This window comes from Petaurus breviceps, unplaced genomic scaffold, assembly GCF_028583685.1.
Source record: "Petaurus breviceps papuanus isolate PSGF00001 unplaced genomic scaffold, PetGlider_PUasm1.0 140, whole genome shotgun sequence".
Lineage (NCBI taxonomy): Eukaryota > Metazoa > Chordata > Mammalia > Diprotodontia > Petauridae > Petaurus > Petaurus breviceps.
Genome location: NW_027185698.1, coordinates 49,583,819 through 49,604,861, shown reverse-complemented (window position 1 = coordinate 49,604,861; position 21,043 = coordinate 49,583,819). Strand labels below are relative to the sequence as shown.

The following is a 21,043-nucleotide window of genomic DNA, read 5'->3' as shown; positions in this document are numbered from 1 at the left end:
CATCACCAGCCTTAGCTCAATCTGAGCTTTAATGTTCCTGACACTCTTATGGGATCCTTACTTCCATCTTGTGTGTATCTCTTTCAAAAATCTGAAATGGCGGGCGAGCTCCCCGTGTAGCCATTTTTCTCTTTAGGTACTACTCTTTTTCCTTCTTATAATAATAATATCCGCTTAAGTCTTCCAAATTTGACTCTCAAAAACTTATCATTCCTTTTGGGATACCTTCCTTGAAAGAATATTACTATTCAATCCTATCCATCCATTCTGTGGATTCTTTGAAATTCATACTCTTAGAACCTAGGCTCTATATATCAGACTATGCTTTACTTTCTTTTCTCCTACTATAAACTCTTAGAGGCCTCTGTGCTGGTCAACACTAGAAGCTCTAGTGCTTTTGTTAATCAGACCCATATCCCCACCCTATGCACACATGCTTTTCTATGAAGATTTCTGACTTGAGGTCTCAATCTATGACTTATTCCTAACTGAATTAGAGCAACTGAATTTTATTCCCCTTTTCTCTACATCAGATTTCAGGCGTAGCACCTCTCCCACAGTCAGTACCTCCCACTGAATCTTTTAGAGGCTGGGAAAAAAACTCACTTTTCTCCATTCACTTTTCTAACTCCTGTTATCTCCCCACTGACTAGCAGCAGGGCATGCAATTATCCTGAGGCTCAGAGAAACCTGCAGCAAGCAAAACAAACAAACAAAAAAAACACTAGAAAAGTCAGAGGGAGAGAAGCAGAACTGACTGCCATCAACCCTGCTGCAATGGCCAAAACTTGTATCCTTGTTAATTCTCACCCTGGTCAATTACTTACTTTAATACTTCAGTGGATCTATAATTTTGTTCATGTGGATATTCCTTCCATTAATACCTGCCCATCCTGTGCACTTTCTGTCTTATCTTGCCATTAGTGTGCCATTGTGGGGTTGAGGGAGAAAAAGATCTACCTGATATACTAAAGCCTTTTTTTTTTAACAGTGTGTACATCAAGGGAGCACATTATGCCCTTACTGTCATTGCATATCCAACCTATCTTTCTCCTGCTCATACATTTCTCTGATGACATTTTCACTTTTCACATCCTATTTAATTATTCATTTACTGTGTTGTAACCTAATTATATGCACAATGCATCTCTCCATTGATCTTTAGATGAGCAACCCTCAATTTCATTTCTTTAAAGACAAGTCTTTCCATGACTTGCAGCCTTAGATTATCACTGGAAGGATATTGGTGTTAAAAAAGAAAAAGATGGGCCTTTATTTCAGAAAGAAGTTTGGGGTCATTAAAAGAGCTGTACAGTTTACCAAAAGGAATCTATCATACTCTCTTCCTCCTATTCCTTTCTAAGCCCAACTCACTATCTGTTTGAAGTGTCTGGTCTATAACTATCACCTGATGGGTAGGCTCTATGGGGTTAGCCATCCAACTATATGTTATAGTCTGGACAGTAGCAATTCATCCACTTGGAACTCTTTTGAATGGATATGGATCTCATTTAAGAGACTCTGCAGTATTCTGGGGCTTAATGCAATCAGCACAGTATCATCCATAAACAGAACATCTGGAAGACCTCCCCATCCATAAGAAGTCTCTCTTCACTTTGGACTGTCTGCTGGACATCTTCCATGACAGTGACAAGTATATTTGGTGAGCAAATTGGACAAATTCTCTGGGTTTTAAGCTTCACTTGATATATTTATAAGAAGAATGGTGTTAAAAGGTTTTTCTGTTTTGTTTTGCAAGTAATTTTGTACAATTTTGATGTGAATGGGAGACACCTTGATGGAAGGCCTTAAAAGGTGATATTTTCTCCTGTGGAATAAAATCTAGTGTAAAATATCTTGTGAAGGCCTTTTTGCATATCTTCACCAATAATGTGCATGATGCATGTGTAGAGTATTTTTATAAAAATTTTGGAGAGATGAGAGAGTAGGATATGAGTCACTAGGGTTTGTTGTTGTTGACTTTTTTTGTAAAAATAAAATTTTTCCAAGTCTCTGGATTTCTCTCTTCTTTCCCTTCTCTTGAGAATCAGTTTTTCAGCATCCTCAGACCTGTGTTACCTCCTGCACAAAGAAATGGTCTCCTAATAGTCATCTAGTCTTCCTCTCTTTATTTTCTCCAATGCTTTTTCAACTTCCACATGCAGTGCATCCAGGCTTGTGAGGCCAGAGGCCAAGATGTGGACCTTGATAATGACAAAATAAAAAGTGCTTTGAGAGTCTTTGCAGATCTTTTCCATTTTTCATGTTTGGTGTCATCATTCTAGTTTCACTCTTCCGGGTCCTCTCGATCTTGGATCTCTCCAAGCTTTCTTTCCATTTGTTTTCTGCTTCTCATCATTATCTGCATACCTCACCGTTTTTTGAGGTGATACTGCTCATAATCTTTCATCATCCTTTCTGATTTAACAGACTAGCATTGCCTTTACCAACCCTGTTTCTCTCTTCTTAGCACTATTTCATATTTCAGTGCTAAGCATTTGCAGGTTTTTTTGGTTATTAAAACAGATTCAATATCAATTAAACTTTTAAAGAAAATGGTTACAATTTGTGTCAAAAACCTATTCACCCAATTTCTCATTTTTCATTATCAGTGGTTTTAAATATATCAGATTGGAGTTTTAATTGTATGCCATATTATTTCCTCATTTTTACCCTTCTAGTTTTGTACTAATTTTGATCTTTGCTCTAATAAGTTGATAGCTTGCCTATACACAGATAGCTGAATTGGAAATGGTTCCCATATTAGAAACAAGTTATTTTCTGCTGAAATGTAAAAAACTTCTAGTTTTTGTTTTGTTGTTTAGTGCCCACTATAAAAAAAAATTTCTTTACTCTTCTTGATGAAAGTATTCATGATATATATAGGCATGAGTTTTCTGTACTGTCTGTGAGTCTTTAGCCTCTCCTGTTTCTTACTGCTGAAACTTATTTTCACATTTTTCACTATCCTTCCATTTATCTACCTTTGCACTGAAGTCACCAAATACCAAAGTATGCTTTTAATTTGAAAGATTGTCTTGAGTTCTTCATAGAATTTCTCGGGGCGGCCAGGTAGCACAGCGAGTAAGAGCACAGGCTCCAGTGTCAGGATGACCTGGGGATCAAATCCGGGCTCAGACACTTAGCATCCACCCAGAAAACACCTGGCTGTGTAACCTTGAGCAAGTTACTTAACCCCGATTGCTTTAAAAAAAAAAAAAGAATTTCTCTACCTCCTCATCTTCCAAAACAGATGTTGATTCATAAACTGCAGTTATATCCATGATATTTTTATGCATGCTTTTCATGAGCACTGCAACACAGAACATAATGCAAATATGGAAATGTCTCCATCAGTAATGTTTGCTGCCACCTCTGGGCATATAATTAAACCCATTCTGATAAATCTTTTATTTGTGTATCCAAAAAGAAACTGTGAGCCCTTTACCTTTTAGCTGCAACTTCTTTTTGTGGTCTGATTCCATCTATTACAAGAATATAGAGATTAATACAATTCCATTCCTTTAGGAGTATGTCTACTCATAGGTCACTGGACAAGAACTTCATAGAGAGAGAACCAACAGTGAAGTCAGTGTTTTTAGAAGGTCAAATAGGGTGTGATTATTAGCACACTGTGCTTTCTTATCCAGCTCCATCCATCCCTGCAGAAGCCAAAGTGGACCACACAGGATATTTTTCTTTGTTTTATGGGTTGCCAAGGCAACCATTTCAATAGGCCAGTCTGTTGAGGATGAACCTCTCTGCAATTAGCTAGACCGATCCTTAGAAAGCTTGGTAGAAGCTCTTCTAGAGCATGCGCTCTCCTGTGTGGCCTTTGGGAACCCAGGGCCACCTCCATATATCACAGTGAGAGATAGGACAATCAGACTTTGTAGAGGCTGATAGGTACACCAGGTACCAGTGAACCATCTGTGGGAACACATCATGCCCACAGGTTCATCTTCTAAACATCACCCATGGTATTATAGATAGCAGAGTTACATGCAGATTATACTAAATACAGTGGTCAAAAATAGATTCATATTCTATTACTACTATTCAACCCTCCAGTAACTAAGCAGTGATAATAACTATTGATTTTTTTTAACATTGTCATTCTTAAAATTTGTTATGTATTTACTTTAGCACATTTTTTTAACTTTGAATTCTGAATTCTCTCCCTCTCTCCTGCTTCTCCCTTGCCCATTAAGCAAGAAATGTGATATCAGTTATACCTGTGAAATCATGCAAAACATTAGGGCTATTAATTTTCCAACATAAAATATGTGCAGTTTTATACCAACTGGGCTCTAACCTATATGGTTGTTCACATGAATGCTATCATAACTCAGCCATGGCTAGTGTAGAAAATCTAGGCCCCAAAATATTGAAGAACCCCCAAAACATAAACCACATATTATTTGGGGGCTCACTCTGACAGACCAGATAGGACTTTAAGGGCTTTCCCCAAAACATCAAATATGACTTGCATTTTCCCCATCCAGAAAGAAAATCTGAATTTGGAATTTTTCTACCACTCTCTAGTAATAAGTACAACATCTTGTGGTTGAGTTTTAAAAATCAACTTCTTAAATATAAGATGATGATGAGTGACTAGGTAATGCATCTGGAAAGATTTTGGGGTCTTTTAGGAGTGTCAGAGGGCAGCCAAGAACACTAACACAATATTGGGCAGCATTTTAAGAGGAGCAATGAAGTGTAGATACTCTGTCCAAAGAAAGACAGTATAGATGGTGAAGTCCTTTTAGTTCACGACATAGAAGGACCAGATGCAGACCCTGGAGACCAGACTTGGGGGGTAGCTGTCTTTAAGTATGTGAAGGGCAGTCATCATGTGAAAAAGAGAACAGCATTATTCTGCTTGGTTACAGAGGACGAAATTAAGATCAAGTGGATAGAAGTAGCAAAGAGGCACAATTAGGCTTGGTGACTGTAAAGGAAGACCTCCTAACAACAAGAGCTACCCAAAAGTTGGATGAGTTTCCCCAGGAGTTATTTTGTTAACCTTCATGAGATGTCTTCAAGCAAATGCCAAATAATTTCTTGTTGCCTATGTTGTAGAGGGAATTCTTTTTCAGTACACTTTGAACTAGTTGGTCTCTGAAGCCCCTTCTAGCTCTGAAATTTCATAATCTACATATCCAACCTCATCTCTCTTCTAAACTCCTTTCTGCCTTAAGAGCTCCTGGCCTGGATAACTCTGCCTAGACAGGCTTCCAAGTAAAGATATTCAGAACAGACTCCTTATCTTTCCCTCCACCCACCCCATTTCCATAATTGCCTCTTTCTGTTAAGAGTACTGCCATCTTTCTATTTAACTAGGTTCATAATCTGAGTCTTTTTTGACTTTTCCTTTTCCCTAACCTCCTTCAACCAGTCATTTACCAAGACTTGTTCATTCTGTCTTCTATCTTTCCACATTTGAAGTGCACTGATCAGTCTAGCCAGACTGTTCTTTCAGCTGTTCCCTGAACATTCCGTCACCCATTTTTTTGCCTTTGCAACAAACAGGCTTTCCCCTATGCCTGAAATGTCCTGCTTCCTCATCTCCACTTTCTTAGATCTCTAGCTTCCTTCAAGGTTCAATTCAAAACCAAGTTCCCCAGCAGAGCCTTTCTTAATCTCCCTAACACTTCCCGAATCATTAGTAACTTCTCTCCCTGGTAGAATGTAAGCTCTTTTAGAGCAGCAGCTGTTTAATTTGTGCCTTTGTATCCCACCTGCCCAGCAGTGTTTTGTACATAGACATTTAGCAGCCTTTATTGACTAGAACCATAGTCTGTCAGAAATTGATGAGTGAGATTTTAGAGACTAACCTTTTGACAGAGGAGAAAACTGAGGCCTATAAAGGGAAAGTGACATGCCTAGTGTTACTGAGTTTGTGGCAAAGCCAGTTATTGATACCTAGAACTTACTGAGGACTAGAACTCCATAAGATCTTCCTTCTCTTTTTAAAGACAAGCAAAAACAGTTTTTTCAGTGATCTGTTTAAAACTTCTCTAAGATATCCCATTAGAATATTTCTACCCCAAATAAGATCTTGGTTTACAATAATTAAGAATGTACAGGGTGGCTAGGTAGTGCAGTGAGTAAGAGTGCCGGCCCTGGAGTCGGGAGGACCCGGGATCAGTTCCGGCCTCAGATATTTAACACCCACACCAAAAAAAAAACCTGGCCGTGTAACCTTGGGCAAGTTACTTAACCCCAGTTGCTTTAAAAAAAAATGTACAAATATTTATCTGTTTTCTTACTCAGTGACAACGAAGAGGCAGGTTTCCTGACACTATTCTTTCTACTACTCAATGTTGCCTTACCCAGCAGTAAGAAAGGGAATGTAACACCGTGGCCTCAGACCTCCACAGTTCTTCACCAGAACAGTATGGCTAGATAGCTTGTAACATAGAGGGGCACTTTCTTCCAAAGGCAATTTAAATAAAGATAGCAGCACAACATTGTGGAAAAAACCCAGATTAAAGAATGGGAAACCTGGGTTCTAGTCCCAGCTCTGCCACTGACTAGTTACATGGCAAATTTCTCTCTAGGCCTCTGTTTCCACATCAATTTTTTTAAAAAAAGGATTTGGACCTGATGGCCTCCAAGACCCCCGCCAGCTCTGACCTTCCGTGGTTCTAGGAAATCCTATACTATGAAAAACATGGAGGATCCCCTCAAGTTCAGCCCACTTTTTACCCATCAGAGCAACTGAGGAATGAATCTGAGTAGCATGATTCCTCTAGAATCTGTACTCAGCTGGATCCTACCCAAACAGTCCCTAGATAAAACGTGTTTATACCTCACACTGGATTCATTGAGTGCTTTCAATTCTGTGCTTTAAATATCGTCTGTGTTTGACTAACAGGGTTTGTTTAACATGGTTGAATTAAGGTACAAATATGTTAAAACTATCAGAAATGAAAACATGAAGCTAATGGTTTTTATTTATTCCTCTAGTCTTACCTTCTTCTTGGCCTTGTCATCTTCCTTCCCTACATCAATAGATTCATCATGTGGTGCAGAAACAAACTTGTTGGTAGGTAACCCGTGTTTCAGTGTAATAGACACCAGTTGCAATGACAGCAGCTAATCCCTGCCTCTTCCTGTGCTTTACAGCTAAGCCCTTGTTTCTAAGTGAGGCAAGGTGCCCCTGTGGAAATAATCATAATAATAACAACTGATGTATGTGTAGCACTGTGCAGTTTACAAAGTGTTTTCTACAGGTTATTTCATTAGACTATCTGAGCAGCATTGGAAAGGAGAGAGGCAGGGATTATCATCCCCATTTTACAGATCAGGAAACTGGTTCAGACTGTAGTAGAGCTGGGCCTCAAACCCAGGTCTTCTTACTACATATCCATTCTTCTCCCTGTACCTCAATTGCTCCACTTTTATGTTTGTGTCATACTTTGCATTCCAAGTGCTTCCCTTCCCTCATTTAATTTGATCCTTACAACAACTTTGTGAGCAGGGATTAAAAACCCAGATCATTTCACCCACAGCGTAATGTTGTATGCTCCATGCTGTGCTGGCTGTAGCAGAACCCTGTGCTAAGACCCAAACTTGTGGGCATGAAACCTGGGTCATCTAATGACTTCCAATGTGGCCTAACTCCTCTGTGCCTGACTTGTCTCCTCTTTATATAATAATTCACATTTCTTTAATAATTTGATGTTACAAAATACTATAATGTCAAATCTCTGAAATGTTATTCATCTCTTCTGCCCTCTGTGACAGTTTGAAAACAGATTGTTTGGGCACTGAGTTCTTCTGAATGATTTAACCATTCTGAGGCACAAGATTCACAAAGAAATTGTTATGAATTCTGATATGATGAAGATTGTTCCTGACTATTTGGAACTGGGTGTTATCAAATGGCTACTGAGGGAACTTCATACCTATTTAACAAGCACAGCTCAGTGTCCCAAGTGGAAAACATGGAGTCATCAGAACCTCACCTGAGAGCCTTCAGACTTTATCTCTGGGCCTGTGTCATTACATACTGCACCATTTTTGAGATAGATCCTAAGCAGACACCCTGGAAAGATTCTGTCAGTCATTTAACAGGTTCATGCTGAGGATCCCTGGGGTGTGCTGGAGCTAGCTCAAACAGGTCTCAAAAGAGCCTGTGGTTAAATTTTTAGTGTGAGCATACAGTTTTACACTTTGGAAATCACGCTACAAATTGGAAGTTGGTTTCTTATTCCTGGATAGTATGGACTTAAAAATCATGAAGAAAATGTTAATAATGCAGATTAGATTTAGAAGTGTATCAAGCATACAGGAGTTGGTTGTTAAACTTTTCTGAACATATCATTGTGTATAGATAACTCTATGCCAAAATCTAATTCACTTAACTCCTACCACACATTTTCTAATTCTCAAGTCAGAGAATATTGCCCCACCAATGGAGGGCACCTATCCATTTTTTAAAAGGCAAAGCCTTAATTAGATAGTGTAGCAAAAAAGAGCACTGGACAAAGACAGGTCTTGTTTCAAATTCTAGCTCCAACAGCACAACCATCAGCTAGTAAATTATCCTCTCTGAGCCTAAATTTCCTCACTTGTAAAATAGGAATAATAATATTTTACTACATACCCTACAGGATTGTTGTGAGAAAAGCACATTGTCAACCTTAAAAGTGTATTAAAGGAAGTTATTTTTGTTTGTGAGTTAAGAGTAACCTGAGCCCTTGGATTTATTCCACTTCTGGACGTTGGAAGACAGAGAGGCAGGAACCTACAAAGCAGAGTCTGGGGTGGGGTGGGGTGAGGTGGGAAAGAGCTTGGACTGATGACTATCACTTAGCCCTCTGCTTTGTGCACTGACAGGTACCAAACCAGAAGAGCAGCCTCAGAGCTTAGAGTTTTTCACTTTTAACATCCACGAACCCCTAAGTAAGGAGCGAGTAGAGGCCTTCAGTGACGGTGTGTATGCCATTGTAGCGACCCTCCTCATCCTGGACATTTGGTAAGGTTTTGTCCTGCCTGACAGCTTCAGACTTCTATAGATACAGAGTGATGCTTACATTTTTACATGTGGTAGCTCGGTCCTAAGCAAAGACAACATGGGGCCCTTGGTTACCCTGATCACTTGCTTTGGAATTAACCTTATGCTTTAGTTATAACTTGAGCATAGGATAATATCAGTGATCTTGGTATCCAAATATAAAAAGCAGAACTGGTAAAACATAAACATTCTTGTGAAACCCAGACAGACAGCATAGATCAGTAATTACTGATGGCCTATCATTAAACCTCAGCTATACAAACATCACTAATGAATCTGTCCACCTTTCGTTTCTTGATATGCCCTTGGGAAGTCCAAGATTGTTGTATAAAAGCAGATTCACAGAATCTGAGAGGAAGCAGGGACTTCAGAGGTCACCTTGTCCAGCCCTCTGCCCAGCTTGGGAATCTTCACCCACTAGTCTTCTGGACAGAATGGGCATTTTCCTAAGATAAGCAATGAAATGTGACAGAGTTTTCTGGCTTAGAAAAGGAGGCTTTGAAGCAGAGGACTTGCAGTTAGTCAGATGGGCTTCAGGTCTCTGGCAAGCACATAGAAAGATATTTGATTTAAAATCTCATTTGGGATCACTAATAAGAGGCATGTAGTCATTTTCACATTCAGTGTACCAAGGACACTGACTGTGGAGGGTAGAAAAGAGGTCACTGGTGGCCAACAAAGAGCCAGACTACCTAGTGAGAGAGCAGAGCTGGGGAAACACTGAGATGCAGATGGGACCTTAGGCCAGTGATGGCAGTGATCAGAACAAAGGAGAGAGGAACAAGCCTGAACACATCTGTGTCCTAGCAATCCTGGATCCTGACAGCCCGTTGGAGGCTTTGGATTCTCTTATTTCTCAGACTACTGCTAGGCCAATTTTATGAGACTCTTTTATAGACATGACCATTTTGTTTTTAAATATCAACAGTGAGGACAATGTTCCTGATGCCAAAGAAGTTAAAGAAAAATTTCATGGCAACCTTGTTGAAGCACTGAGAGAATATGGACCAAACTTCCTGGCCTATTTTGGCTCCTTTGTAACAATTGGTCTCCTGTGGTTTGTCCACCACTCCCTCTTCCTTCATGTGAGAAAGACGACCCAGTTCATGGGCCTGCTGAACACATTTTCCTTGGCCTTCATTGGTGGGCTCCCACTTGCTTATCAGCAGACCACAGAGTTTGCCCAGCAGTCCCACAGTGAAATAGAGAGCATCCGCGTCAGTTGTGTCATCACGTTTTTTGCCGGCATCTTCCAGTTTGCCATCTGGACCACAGCTTTATTGAATGAGCAGGAGACCCTGCACCCATTTGCCAGGTATGGGGGCAAGGAACACGCCTTTATGTTTGCCAAGCTCGCCCTCTACCCCTGTGTCAGCCTTGTGGCCTTCTCTTCTACCTGCTTCCTCAGTGAATTCAGTACGACCATCTTCCACCTCATGCAGATCATCGTTCCTTTTGCTTTCCTCCTCCTGCGCATCCTTGTCCGGATTGCACTGGCCATCTTAAGGTTAGTGATCACTCTGACCAGACCCGAGGAGACCCTGTTACGAGATGAGGAGACAAGACTGTGTGCAGCTGAGATACTGTCATGACCCAGTCCTCTGCTGAAAGCTGGCTGCGTGAAATTGTTCTGGGGGCTTTGATCTCTTCGAAAATGAAGCAAGAAGAACGATCTGTGCTCCAAAGTCAGCCGTTTGTTATTAGCTCTTTCCTTGTGGTCTTGTTGCTGTGGGTTGTCACCCCAAAGCCACACTTTTGCTCCTTGTAAGACTCAGAGATCAGCATTTGTGGAGAAGATCAAAAGTTTTCCTTAGTGACTATTTAACCTAGTGCTTTTCCCAGTAGAATAAAATGGAATGGTGGGCCTGCTGACAGAGGAACCCCTTCTGGGAGCAATCACAGGAGGTCGTATGGACCAGCCGTTTCGAACTCAACGTCCTTCTAGGTGAAGGACACAGTACAGTTCTAGGTCCACCTGAATTCTCCACTTTCAAGCAGCATGTTGAGTACCTGCTCTCAGCACTTCCCCACAAGCTCTCTGAGCAGCAGTGTCCAATAGCATCACTCTTAGTGTGAAGTTTGCAGCATCTGCAAACTTAGATCCGAACATTCCACAGAACCAATGTTCAGCAGTTGGGAAAGCAACATATTTACATGTAATAGGTTCACACTGTGTGCAGGCTGTCTTTCATCCTATGTCATATGTAACTGTGAAGTTTCTGAGATGAAAGCCCTTAGCTGTGCTGTGATAATCCTTAGGTTTTTTAAAGTCCCTGTAAAGAAGACAGTGCGTAATTTCATATCATAATTCACCATCTGAAAAATTCTCTTTGCCCTTTGTATCATATCATACTTTGTTGATAAATAAAACTAATTTCAATGGTAACATATCCTTGAGTTTTATTGCTTACTATTTCTTGATAGAAAGATAACAATTTTTCTTCCAAGAACTTAGAACTTGACCAACTCTGATTTTTTTTACATTATTTTTTCATAACCTGAAATAGCTCATTTCCAGCATCCTCAGACCAAACATTTTAATGACTGTTTTGCTCAAAAGACATTGAATTTTACTTTACTCATATAAAATTAAGGGTTGGGGATCTTACAGTGGAACTGTGTGAATGATAAAAACAAGTGTGGTACAGCACAGAGAGAGACCATGCAAGACAGAGGAAACAGGGCCAGGCGGAAGATGCTGTCCACTGGCAGCAAAAGACTGCAATGGGGAGCAGTGCAGCGGACAGCTCAGAATGCCTCACTGGGGTGACCTAGAACTCGTAGAAAATTTAGAGGAATTTCCTGAGTCCTCTGCACAGCATCCCTGGCACATGGTTAACCTGCCCTGCTGACCTATAGCAGAGGCACAAGGGTCCCACCCTGCCTTTACTCCCTGGAACTGCCCACTTCCTCCAGGACTGGCAGGGCTAGGTTTTGAAAAGCCACCCCAAGTCTGGTTAGTCTTCAACCAACCAGTGCCAAGATACAGAGAGAAAGAGATGGTAGACTGAACAGTTACTAAATGCTTACTCTTTGCTAGGCACTGCCAAGCACTAGAAATGCAAATATAAGCAAAAAGACAAACAGTCCCTGCCTTTGAGTAGCTTATGTTCGAATGGGAAAAAAACAACACAAAAAGGTAGCTGAAGATGAGAGTGGGGCGGGAATACCCTCACAGGGGCAAGGTAAAATAATCCAGGGAGTCCTGAGCTAGCATTGGTTTAAAGTTAGCATGCCTCCAATAGCTATTTCCTCAAAGGAGCCAAAATAGGCCAGGGAGGAGGCCCCAGGAGTGGAGGCATTGCCACCATGATAAGGCAGATTAAGCTGAGGTAGGGGAGTCATCCAGGAGCTAGGCAGGTCTGATTTGAAGCCTCTCCCCCCACCTAATTTAATCAGACTTTTTTTTTTTTTTACTCTGCGGGTTGGGGCATAGACATATTGCCATCTCATTAGCAAACTAATACATACCTTATCTCTTACCTTCCCCTTATTTACTGTGATTTCAGCAGCTGAGGGAGGAAGGCCCTATCTGTGTGATATAGTCACCATCTAGTGATCATATAATAATGTTCTTTCAGACCAAAATTTTGGACTGCTTAACAGTAAGACCTGGCAAAGATTTCTTGTAGAACACATTGAAAAGAGGGTCAGCATATCCACCAAGAAACAGGAAAAGATACTCAGTGCGGACCACCATAGCCCTGCTGTGTACTGTCTTCTTCCTCTTTCGGCATTCTACAGCTCATGGAGGACTAGTCTTCAAAACAGCAACAGTGTAAACCCTGTTTCTCTCTATTTTCTGCACTGGCTCTTTGGAACCCTCCCAAAAACAGTTCCTGCCTTCCTTGCTTTAGGCTGCAGAGTGGATAGAGCACTGGGCCTGGAATCCGAAAGGGCTTAGTTCAAACCTGGTCTTAGACAATTACTAGCTGTGTGATCCTGATCAAGTCACTTAACCTCTTCTGTCTGAATTTCCTCAACTACAAAAAGGAGATAATAGCCTTTATCTCCCAGGATTATTTTCAGAATCAGATGAGATATATGTAACATGCTTAATTAGCATATAGTAGGAGATTAATACATGCCTATTTCCTTCCCCTTCACCACCACCACCACTCCATCACCTTATTTTCCTGTAAACTAATAGGGCTTCTCTTCCCTTTCCCCAAGGGGAAAAATTGAAAGAGGGGAAATGAGCCCTTTTACTCTATAGGAAGGAAACCTATTAGCATCAACAAAGGCATGATGCCCTCCCATTTCTAAAGCCAAATACTCCAAGAGTTTATCTCTACCATACAAAACAGTTCTGACCAGCAGAAAACCTTGATGACAGGTCTCAGTGCTCTTGCAGCAAAGGCTGTCCCTGACGTGTAGCATATGGAGTTATGTATGAATCACAGGAAGGCAAGTTAACATCTCTAGCCTTTTCTCTCCCACCCCACCCTACCCCCACCACCTTCACCAAGGGAGATTTTAATTTCTACCAGTAAAAGAAGCAGGGAGTTAGGACCAGAGGTCCTAAATCTGCTCTCCTCAGAGAGATGGGTACCAGACTAGGATTATATCTATCTGTTCCCTTAAATATTAGCCTAAAGGTTGTAGTTTTCAGATTCAAGCTAAACTTCTGGTCACTATTCATTAATGGAGAAAGAAGGACCCCCAAATTTTATATCTAAGGCCTGACTCCCCACCAAATACCATAATAAACAAATATAGCAAATGGGGGGGAGAGAGGGAATTTATCCAAATCAATAGCAAAACAAATTAGAGAAAGTATACACAGGAAAATATAGTAAACAATACAGAGTGAAGGAACTCTCCCAGTGGGAAGGTGGAATCTCAATCAAGAGAGAAAATCTGAAATCTCACCCAGGGGAAAAATTCCCCAAGATCTCTAGTGTAGCAAGCTGGGCGAAGGGACATTATGGAGATTGCCAGCTCCTCTCGTGGTAGCTTCTCCCCAGAGTTCTTTTCTCCCTTTATGGCCTGAAGAGAAAACGTCGCATCATGCATCTTTTCTTTCAGAGTTGGAAGTCAGAGGAACCCAGAGACTGAAGAATCTGAAAAGAGAAAAACCCCTCGATCTCTCTTCTCTCTTCTCTCCACCTCTCACACTTCACCCCTATGAAGGGAAGTTGTTGGCTCCAGACTTCATACAGGTCTTGATAGCTTTCCCTTAATGTGACCTTGAATTGGATTTCAGATGCTACAATAAAGTTTGGGGCCAGAGCTTTGGGCACAGATAGTTGGTAGAGGTACATTGGCCTGAACCCAAATGCAGGAACTACTACTTGTAACACAAGACCAGATTACTGTGAGTATAGTAGAGGGAAAAGGGCATTGTAGTTGAAGAGGTTATAGATGGTACCTTTCAGAGCAGGAGGTGATCCCTTGGATACTCCCACAGCACATGGTGTAGGGAACAGATAAATGGAGGGAAAGTGCCAGGAATTTTACCAGAGTCGTTTGGGATCATAGGAATGGTGCTAATACATCATGGATCAGTCAAGTCTCTGTGGGGATAGCCAAAGTATGTGATGGATATGAAAGTGTGAAGCCTGAGACAGCCAATAAATCTGGGTAGAACGTTAGGAGCATTTACCCTTGGTACCCATAGTGTTAAGGCCAGGGCTTTTGCTATTTAGTTTGTAACAGGAGTTCCATATTGCCATACTATGTTCAGTTTCATTGTGAGGGAAAGGAAAAATGCTCAGCCAAAGCCCCCATCTATAACAGATTCAACTCACTGACTGGACGAATCACTATGAATCAAATAATGAATCATTTGACTGAATCATACTTAACAAAACACAACTAACAGAAAAGTCCATGCAATAAAATCATGTTTAACCTCTTACAAAACAATAAATAACACCCTCAGTCTTCTGCACCAGTGGAGAAAAGGTGACAAATCACCAGAGGGAAAGGGAAAGGAAACTCAGGTTCCAAAGACAGTGGAGGGAAGATTGCCTGAAGTCACTACTTGATCTGTTCCTCGAGATAGTTCTGTACCTCAGGAAAGGGGGTCTTCTGGAGCTTCTCCTAGAACAACTCCAGGCACCTCCTTGCCTCTTCAGCTGTTACTGAGAGAGGGTCTGCTCTTGGCATAGTTCATGAGAGCCAGCTTTACCCACCTTCAGCTGCTTTAGCTACATCTCTGTATACACAGCTATAGTTCCAGCCAAAACCCCTCTGCCATCCATCGCTTCAATCACTGACATTCCAGCTTCACGACTCCATCCCAAAGCCACCTCTCTGTGTCTGATCCCTAAAGCCCTGCCTTGGTAACGTCATCCATCCCAAAGTTGCCCACAACCTCACTTTATGCCTCAGGATTCTTTGTTTCTTCAGAGAAACATTCTTTTTAGATTCAGACTTCCCAGGCTACATATGTGGAAGCTCCTTTAAAAACAGTTCTTTCAGAGACTGCCCGTAAGTAGGGATTTATTCATCACATTCTTTAGTCTGTATTTATTTTTAATCAGTACTTTTTTTTTGTAACTTTAATTTCCAAATATATCCTCCTATCCAGCGAACCATGCTTTGAAACAAAGATGTCCAAAAGAAAGAAAGAAAAAAAAAGACATGGTTGACAGTATATGCAATAGTCCGCATATATTGTCCCCCACCTTCACAAAGAAGAAAGGAAGGTGCATTTTTTCAACTTTTCTACAAAATCAAGACTGCTCATCATAATTATGTGTCCTTCATTTTCATGTTATTATTCTTTCTTTTTACTTTGTTGTGCTCATGTATTCTTTCATGGTTCTGCTTACTTCACTTTGCATCAATTAATATGTTTTCATGATTCTCTGAATTTATATTCTTCATATCTCCTGGTGGAGTAACATTCCATTGCAGTCATTGTATACTATATTTTGTTCAGTCATTCTTCCTACTTGGTTTCCAGTTCTTTGCTACCAAAAAAAAAAGTGCTTTTCTGAATATTTTGGTATACAAGGGAATTTTCTTTCTGTCTCTTTACCTCCTTGAGGTATACATCTAGCAGTGATCTCTCTAGGTCCTAACTTGCCTCATGCTCCAGTTTGGTAATAGCCCAAAGAACCTCTCAGGAAAATGCTATGAGCTACTTCCTTACCCCTCTCCACAGAATGTTTCCAGCCCTGACTCCTATCTGGGTTAGAATGAGTAATTTCCTTTTACTTCTTCCTGCTTTCCCACACTATATTAATCTCAAGGTGCATTTTTCCTAATACAACTTTCTTTGTCCTTTCAGTTCCCATGATGTTCTGCTATACAAATAATTTTCTTGAAGTTTTAATAAGCCTCAAGGACAGCCCAAACCAGTGAGCCTTCTGCTCTTCTTCCTGCTTTTCCAACAAAGCCTTTGTTTACTTCAACATATTTTGATGAGTCAGAATGTTCCTGGGTATGTCTGTTGATCTGAAGTTGATATTCATATTTTTCTAGAGTCCACATAAAACTTCACCAAAATTAATTTTAAAAAATAAATGATGTCAATGTCATCCCCAGCCTAGATCTGTCTGTGCTATCAACTAAACTTACCAGTAATCCTCATCCCTGCAGAAGTGGTACTTGGCTGTGGACATCAGGATATAAAGTGACCAGAGCTGTCGTACTGGAAAGACTGCAATTACCAGGTCCGGGGAGTGTGAGATCACCAATTAACCCCCATCTTGCATATAATTAGGGCACATTCACCATATACACTGCATCCCGTTTCTAGAGTGAAGATTCAAACAATGTTAGGAACTCTGCCTTAGAAGCTATTCCCCCATAAGAGAACATAATCTGTTAACATCTTACCAATAATAAAGGCTACCCCAAGTTAAATCTTTAGAGTCCATTCCTTCTTCTTCCATGGCAATCCTGCAACCAGGAAGTGAAATTCCATGGAAGGAACTATATAGAGAAAGGAGAGAGTAGCTCCCACAGTCTGTATGGTGGTTCCTAAGTTCTGTCCCTGAGGACACAGGAAGAAAGGCAGTCAAGTACTCCCTCCTATGCTTCCAATTCCTTAAGTTGCTTTAAAAGCTATAGGGCTCAGAAACTTGCAGAAGACATGAGTAGTTTTCTGTTCTTTTTTTTTTTTTTGAGGCAGTTGAGGTTGTGACTTGCCCAGGGTCAAACAGCTAGTAGGTGTCTGAGGACAGATTTGAAATCAGGTGTCCTTACTCCAGGACTGTTGACATATCCACTGCACCACCTAGCTGCCCCATAGTTTTCTATTCTTGAAAGCCCACGTAGGGACCCCATGGTTAAAACCAAATATCTAGTATGCATGCTACCTGAAAAAGTACAATAGAAAGATTTTAAATTAAGGGACCTAGTTTTGACTCCCAGCACAATACTAGCAGTGTGATACTGGACTAGTCAGTTAACCTGTCTGCACCTCTTTACTGACTCTTGCCCCTGGGAAACAGTTTAAAACAGGCCTAACATGATTGGAAGGAAGAGAGATAGAGAGACAGGCTCCTATCAGTTCTTCTGGTTCTGTAGCCAATTAGGGCACTCTTCATCATCTCTTTATCAACATCAGGTGCATCAGCCTTGAGTCACACATGGCTGGAAGCTGGCACAGAACCAGGAGTGCCACCTCTGAGCACGCACCATGGGGATGGCCACTACAGGCCAGTACAACTGAGACACACAACACACTGCTCTTGTCTTGGTTCTTCTCTTACCCGTGTGACGACTTCTCAGGCTTCTTTGCTTGATCGTTATCCATTTCCTATCCCAGACTCTGTATTTAAGACTTCTCTTCTCTCCCTGTACTCTTACTTGGTGGTCTCATGAGCTCCCATGTGTTTAATTTTCATCCTAAGCAGATAACTCCCCCATCTGTCTCTACAGTCCTGGTCTCTCTCCTGAGCCCCAGTCACAAATCTCTAACTGCCTATTGGATATTTCAAGCTGGATGTCCTATAGACATCTCAAACTTAACATGTCCAAAATAAACCTTATTTACTCTCCCCAAAACCCTTCCTCTTCCCAACTTTCCTATGTCTGCTGGTGGCACCACCGTCTTCCCAGTCACCTAGGCTCAAAACCTCTGTCATCCTTGACTTCTCACTCTCACTCAACCTACAACCTAATCCATTGCCAAATCTTGTTTTTACTCCGACGGTTTTCCTCCTATGTGTCCCCTTCTCACTCTTCTCAGACAGCTGCCACCCTGCCAGTGCAGCCCTTCATCACTTCTTACCTGGAAGATTGCCATAGCCTTCTAATTAGAGGGCCTATTTGCCGCCTGTCTCTCTCCACTCTAATCCATCCCTCACACAATTGCTAAAATGATTTTCCTAAAGCACAGGTCTGAACATGTCATTCCCCTACTCAAGAAATACCAATGGCTCCCTATTGTCTTTAGGATAAAATATAAACCCCTCAGTTGGATTTTTTTAAAGCCCTTTACAACATGGTAACCTTTCTAAACTTGTTATCTCCACTCTTCCTTTCCCATACTTTGCAGTCTAGCCAGACTGACTGTTCTTCACACATGATACTTTATCTCCCTCATTCTATGCCTATATATCTATGTCTGTGTGTATGTATGTACACAAACATATACACATATGTGCATATATGTCTATAGATATATGTTTATATGTATACAAATATGTAAATATGTCTATATATCTACATAGATATTATATATTTTTTTTATTTCCCTCATTCCTATAATACACCCCTTCCTCACTTCACCTTCTTAGAACATCTTGTTTTCTTTAAAACTCAGCTCAAGTATTTGTTGATTATTAAATTCACAATTAAAACTTTAAAAGCAAAACAAAACAATTCAGGCACTACCTTCTACATAAAGCCTACCTCCTACTCTTAATCACTTAGGGGGAGAGGAGTGACCCCCACTTCCCCAAAAAATTATATTGTATTTATTTCGTACATATTTTTCTATACACTTATCTAGCAGTATTATGGTTATGTTATGTGTAGTTGCTGGGTGGGTAAAGTGTTGGTCACTCTCTCTCCTTGGCCCCCACCCTTATGTAGGTAACTACTAATCACTCCCTTAAAGTTTTCCCTCAGGCTTACTCTCTGGTCCTTCCCTCAGTTCTATACTTCTAATGCAGGGAGTTTTTTTGTATCATGGACCCCTGATGAAAACTATAGACCCCTTCTCAGAATAATGTTTTCATTATTTACTTATTCATTATTACATTATTTCATAAAATACCTAAGACTACAAAGAAAATCAATTATATTGAAATATAGTTAAAGGGGCAGCCAGGTGGCTCAGCGAGTAAGAGCACCAGCCCCAGTGTCGGGATGACCTGGGGATCAAATCCGGGCTCAGATACTTGGCACCACACCCAGAAATAACTGGCCATGTAACCTTGAGCAAGTTACTTAACCCCGATTGCTTTAAAAAAAAAAAGAAATATAGTTAAAATATATATATATTTTAAAGTTCACAGACCCCAGGTTAAGAACCTCTGATTTCTTTTCAAGTCAAGGAAAGACAATGGAAAGAAAACATGGACAAAGTGCTAACTAGCCAGTCTCCCCTCCCCAAACTACTGACTTATATTGCCTAGAAAGATTTCGGTCCATATTACTCTCTAATCGGAGTTCAGGCAGGCTCCTGCATCAGTTCAGTCTTGATGCTTTATGCTCCTGGCAGTTTGAACTATAAAAAGATAAGCAGGCAGCGGGAAAGATTGTCAGAAATCTTTTCCTGAACTTTTAACTGTTTGCAAGTAGTTTCAATTGCTAACTCAGTGAAGGAAAAAGGGAAGTTGTATTTTGTATCCTTTTTATTATTTGTTTTTAAACTTCCGATTATTAAAGTAATTTTAATTGGATTTTATATTTCATAAGTACCTGTTGCATTTTTTTAAGGAAAAAAATACTTGAACCTGCTGAATTAAGCTCATAACCCTCTCTTTGCTTTGATAAATGATAAAAATGAATGAATAATGCCCCTCATCTATACCTCTGAGTCCCTAGCCAGTAAAATTGCCCTGGCAAATATATATTGCAGTTATGAAATCTCTCTCTCTCTCTCTCTCTCTCTCTCTCTCTCTCTCTCTCTCTCTCTTTCATTTTCCCATGCTGTCTTTTTCTCTGCTATATTTAAATAACAAGACGGTGGTCACTAATACAATGATTAACCATATTTTTCTTACAAAAACCAGCTTTAAAGACTTAACTATTTCTTAAGCATTTACTAGGTACCCAGCACTATGCTAGGTGCTGGGGATATAAATAAAAAAGAGAAGTAAGTTTCAGAAACAGACAAATTCTCCAGAAAGGGAAAGACGGGAGAAGTTAAGAAAGGAGTGAAGAAGAATCACCAATCTTGGATCTGTCCCCTCTGGGTGAGTTCAGTAAAAGAGAATCTGCCCAGATGAACCAAATGACCTTCTAGAGTCCTTGCAATCCTCCCATGCCATGCCCCTCGTCAGGGATGCTTCATGGTTTTTCCCTTAGGATAAAAAAACTAGCTTGTCAGTCAAAGTCCAGTGCAGCTCCCAGAGGGCTGAGGAGGGAGAAAATCCACCTGAACCAGCAGGCATTCCTTTCCATGTTTATATCTCCTTGGCAACTCTAACACAACACTACCCTTGTATACTCTCCTGTCGCCTCCCTAGACAGAATGTAAGCTATTATGAGAACAAAGACCATTTCATTTCTGTCTTTGTAGCCCCGGGAAAAGCACATAGTAGGTGTTCAATAAATGCTTCCTTGAAAGATTCTGTTAGTCCTTATCTTATGTGTAAATTCACTGAGAATTAGACCTTCTTTTCTTAAGTCCAATGACATCATGCAAGTGGAACAATCTGTAATCCTTAAAGTACTAGATAATAAACGTGAGATATTATTGTTAGCTTCCTACTTCTCCCTCTCATCTCACTCCCTTTGTTTTCCTGTTCCAGTCTCCAGAGAGTCTGTCCTGTCCAGGGCTTATAGTCCTCTTTTAAGGGAAATTGGAAAGAGCTCTGGATTTAGGATGTCATCTCCAGTTGTCCCAATCTATATCAGGTCACTGGACCCAGATGACTCTGGAGGAGA

At 40.7% G+C, this 21,043-nt stretch overlaps 1 protein-coding gene across 2 annotated transcripts in view; it reads left to right on the top strand.

Moving 5' to 3' along the window:
- The window catches only part of TMEM175 (transmembrane protein 175), a 41,017-nt gene extending 29,605 nt beyond the window's left edge, over positions 1-11,412 (top strand). For both annotated transcript variants that reach the window (XM_069072509.1, XM_069072519.1), the window contains 3 exons: positions 6,973-7,051; positions 8,848-8,986; positions 9,954-11,412. In XM_069072509.1, coding sequence (XP_068928610.1) covers positions 6,973-7,051; positions 8,848-8,986; positions 9,954-10,617 — 882 coding nt within the window. In that variant the 3' untranslated portion in view covers positions 10,618-11,412. The remainder of the gene's footprint in view (positions 1-6,972; positions 7,052-8,847; positions 8,987-9,953) is intronic.
- The last annotated feature ends 9,631 nt before the right edge of the window (positions 11,413-21,043 follow it).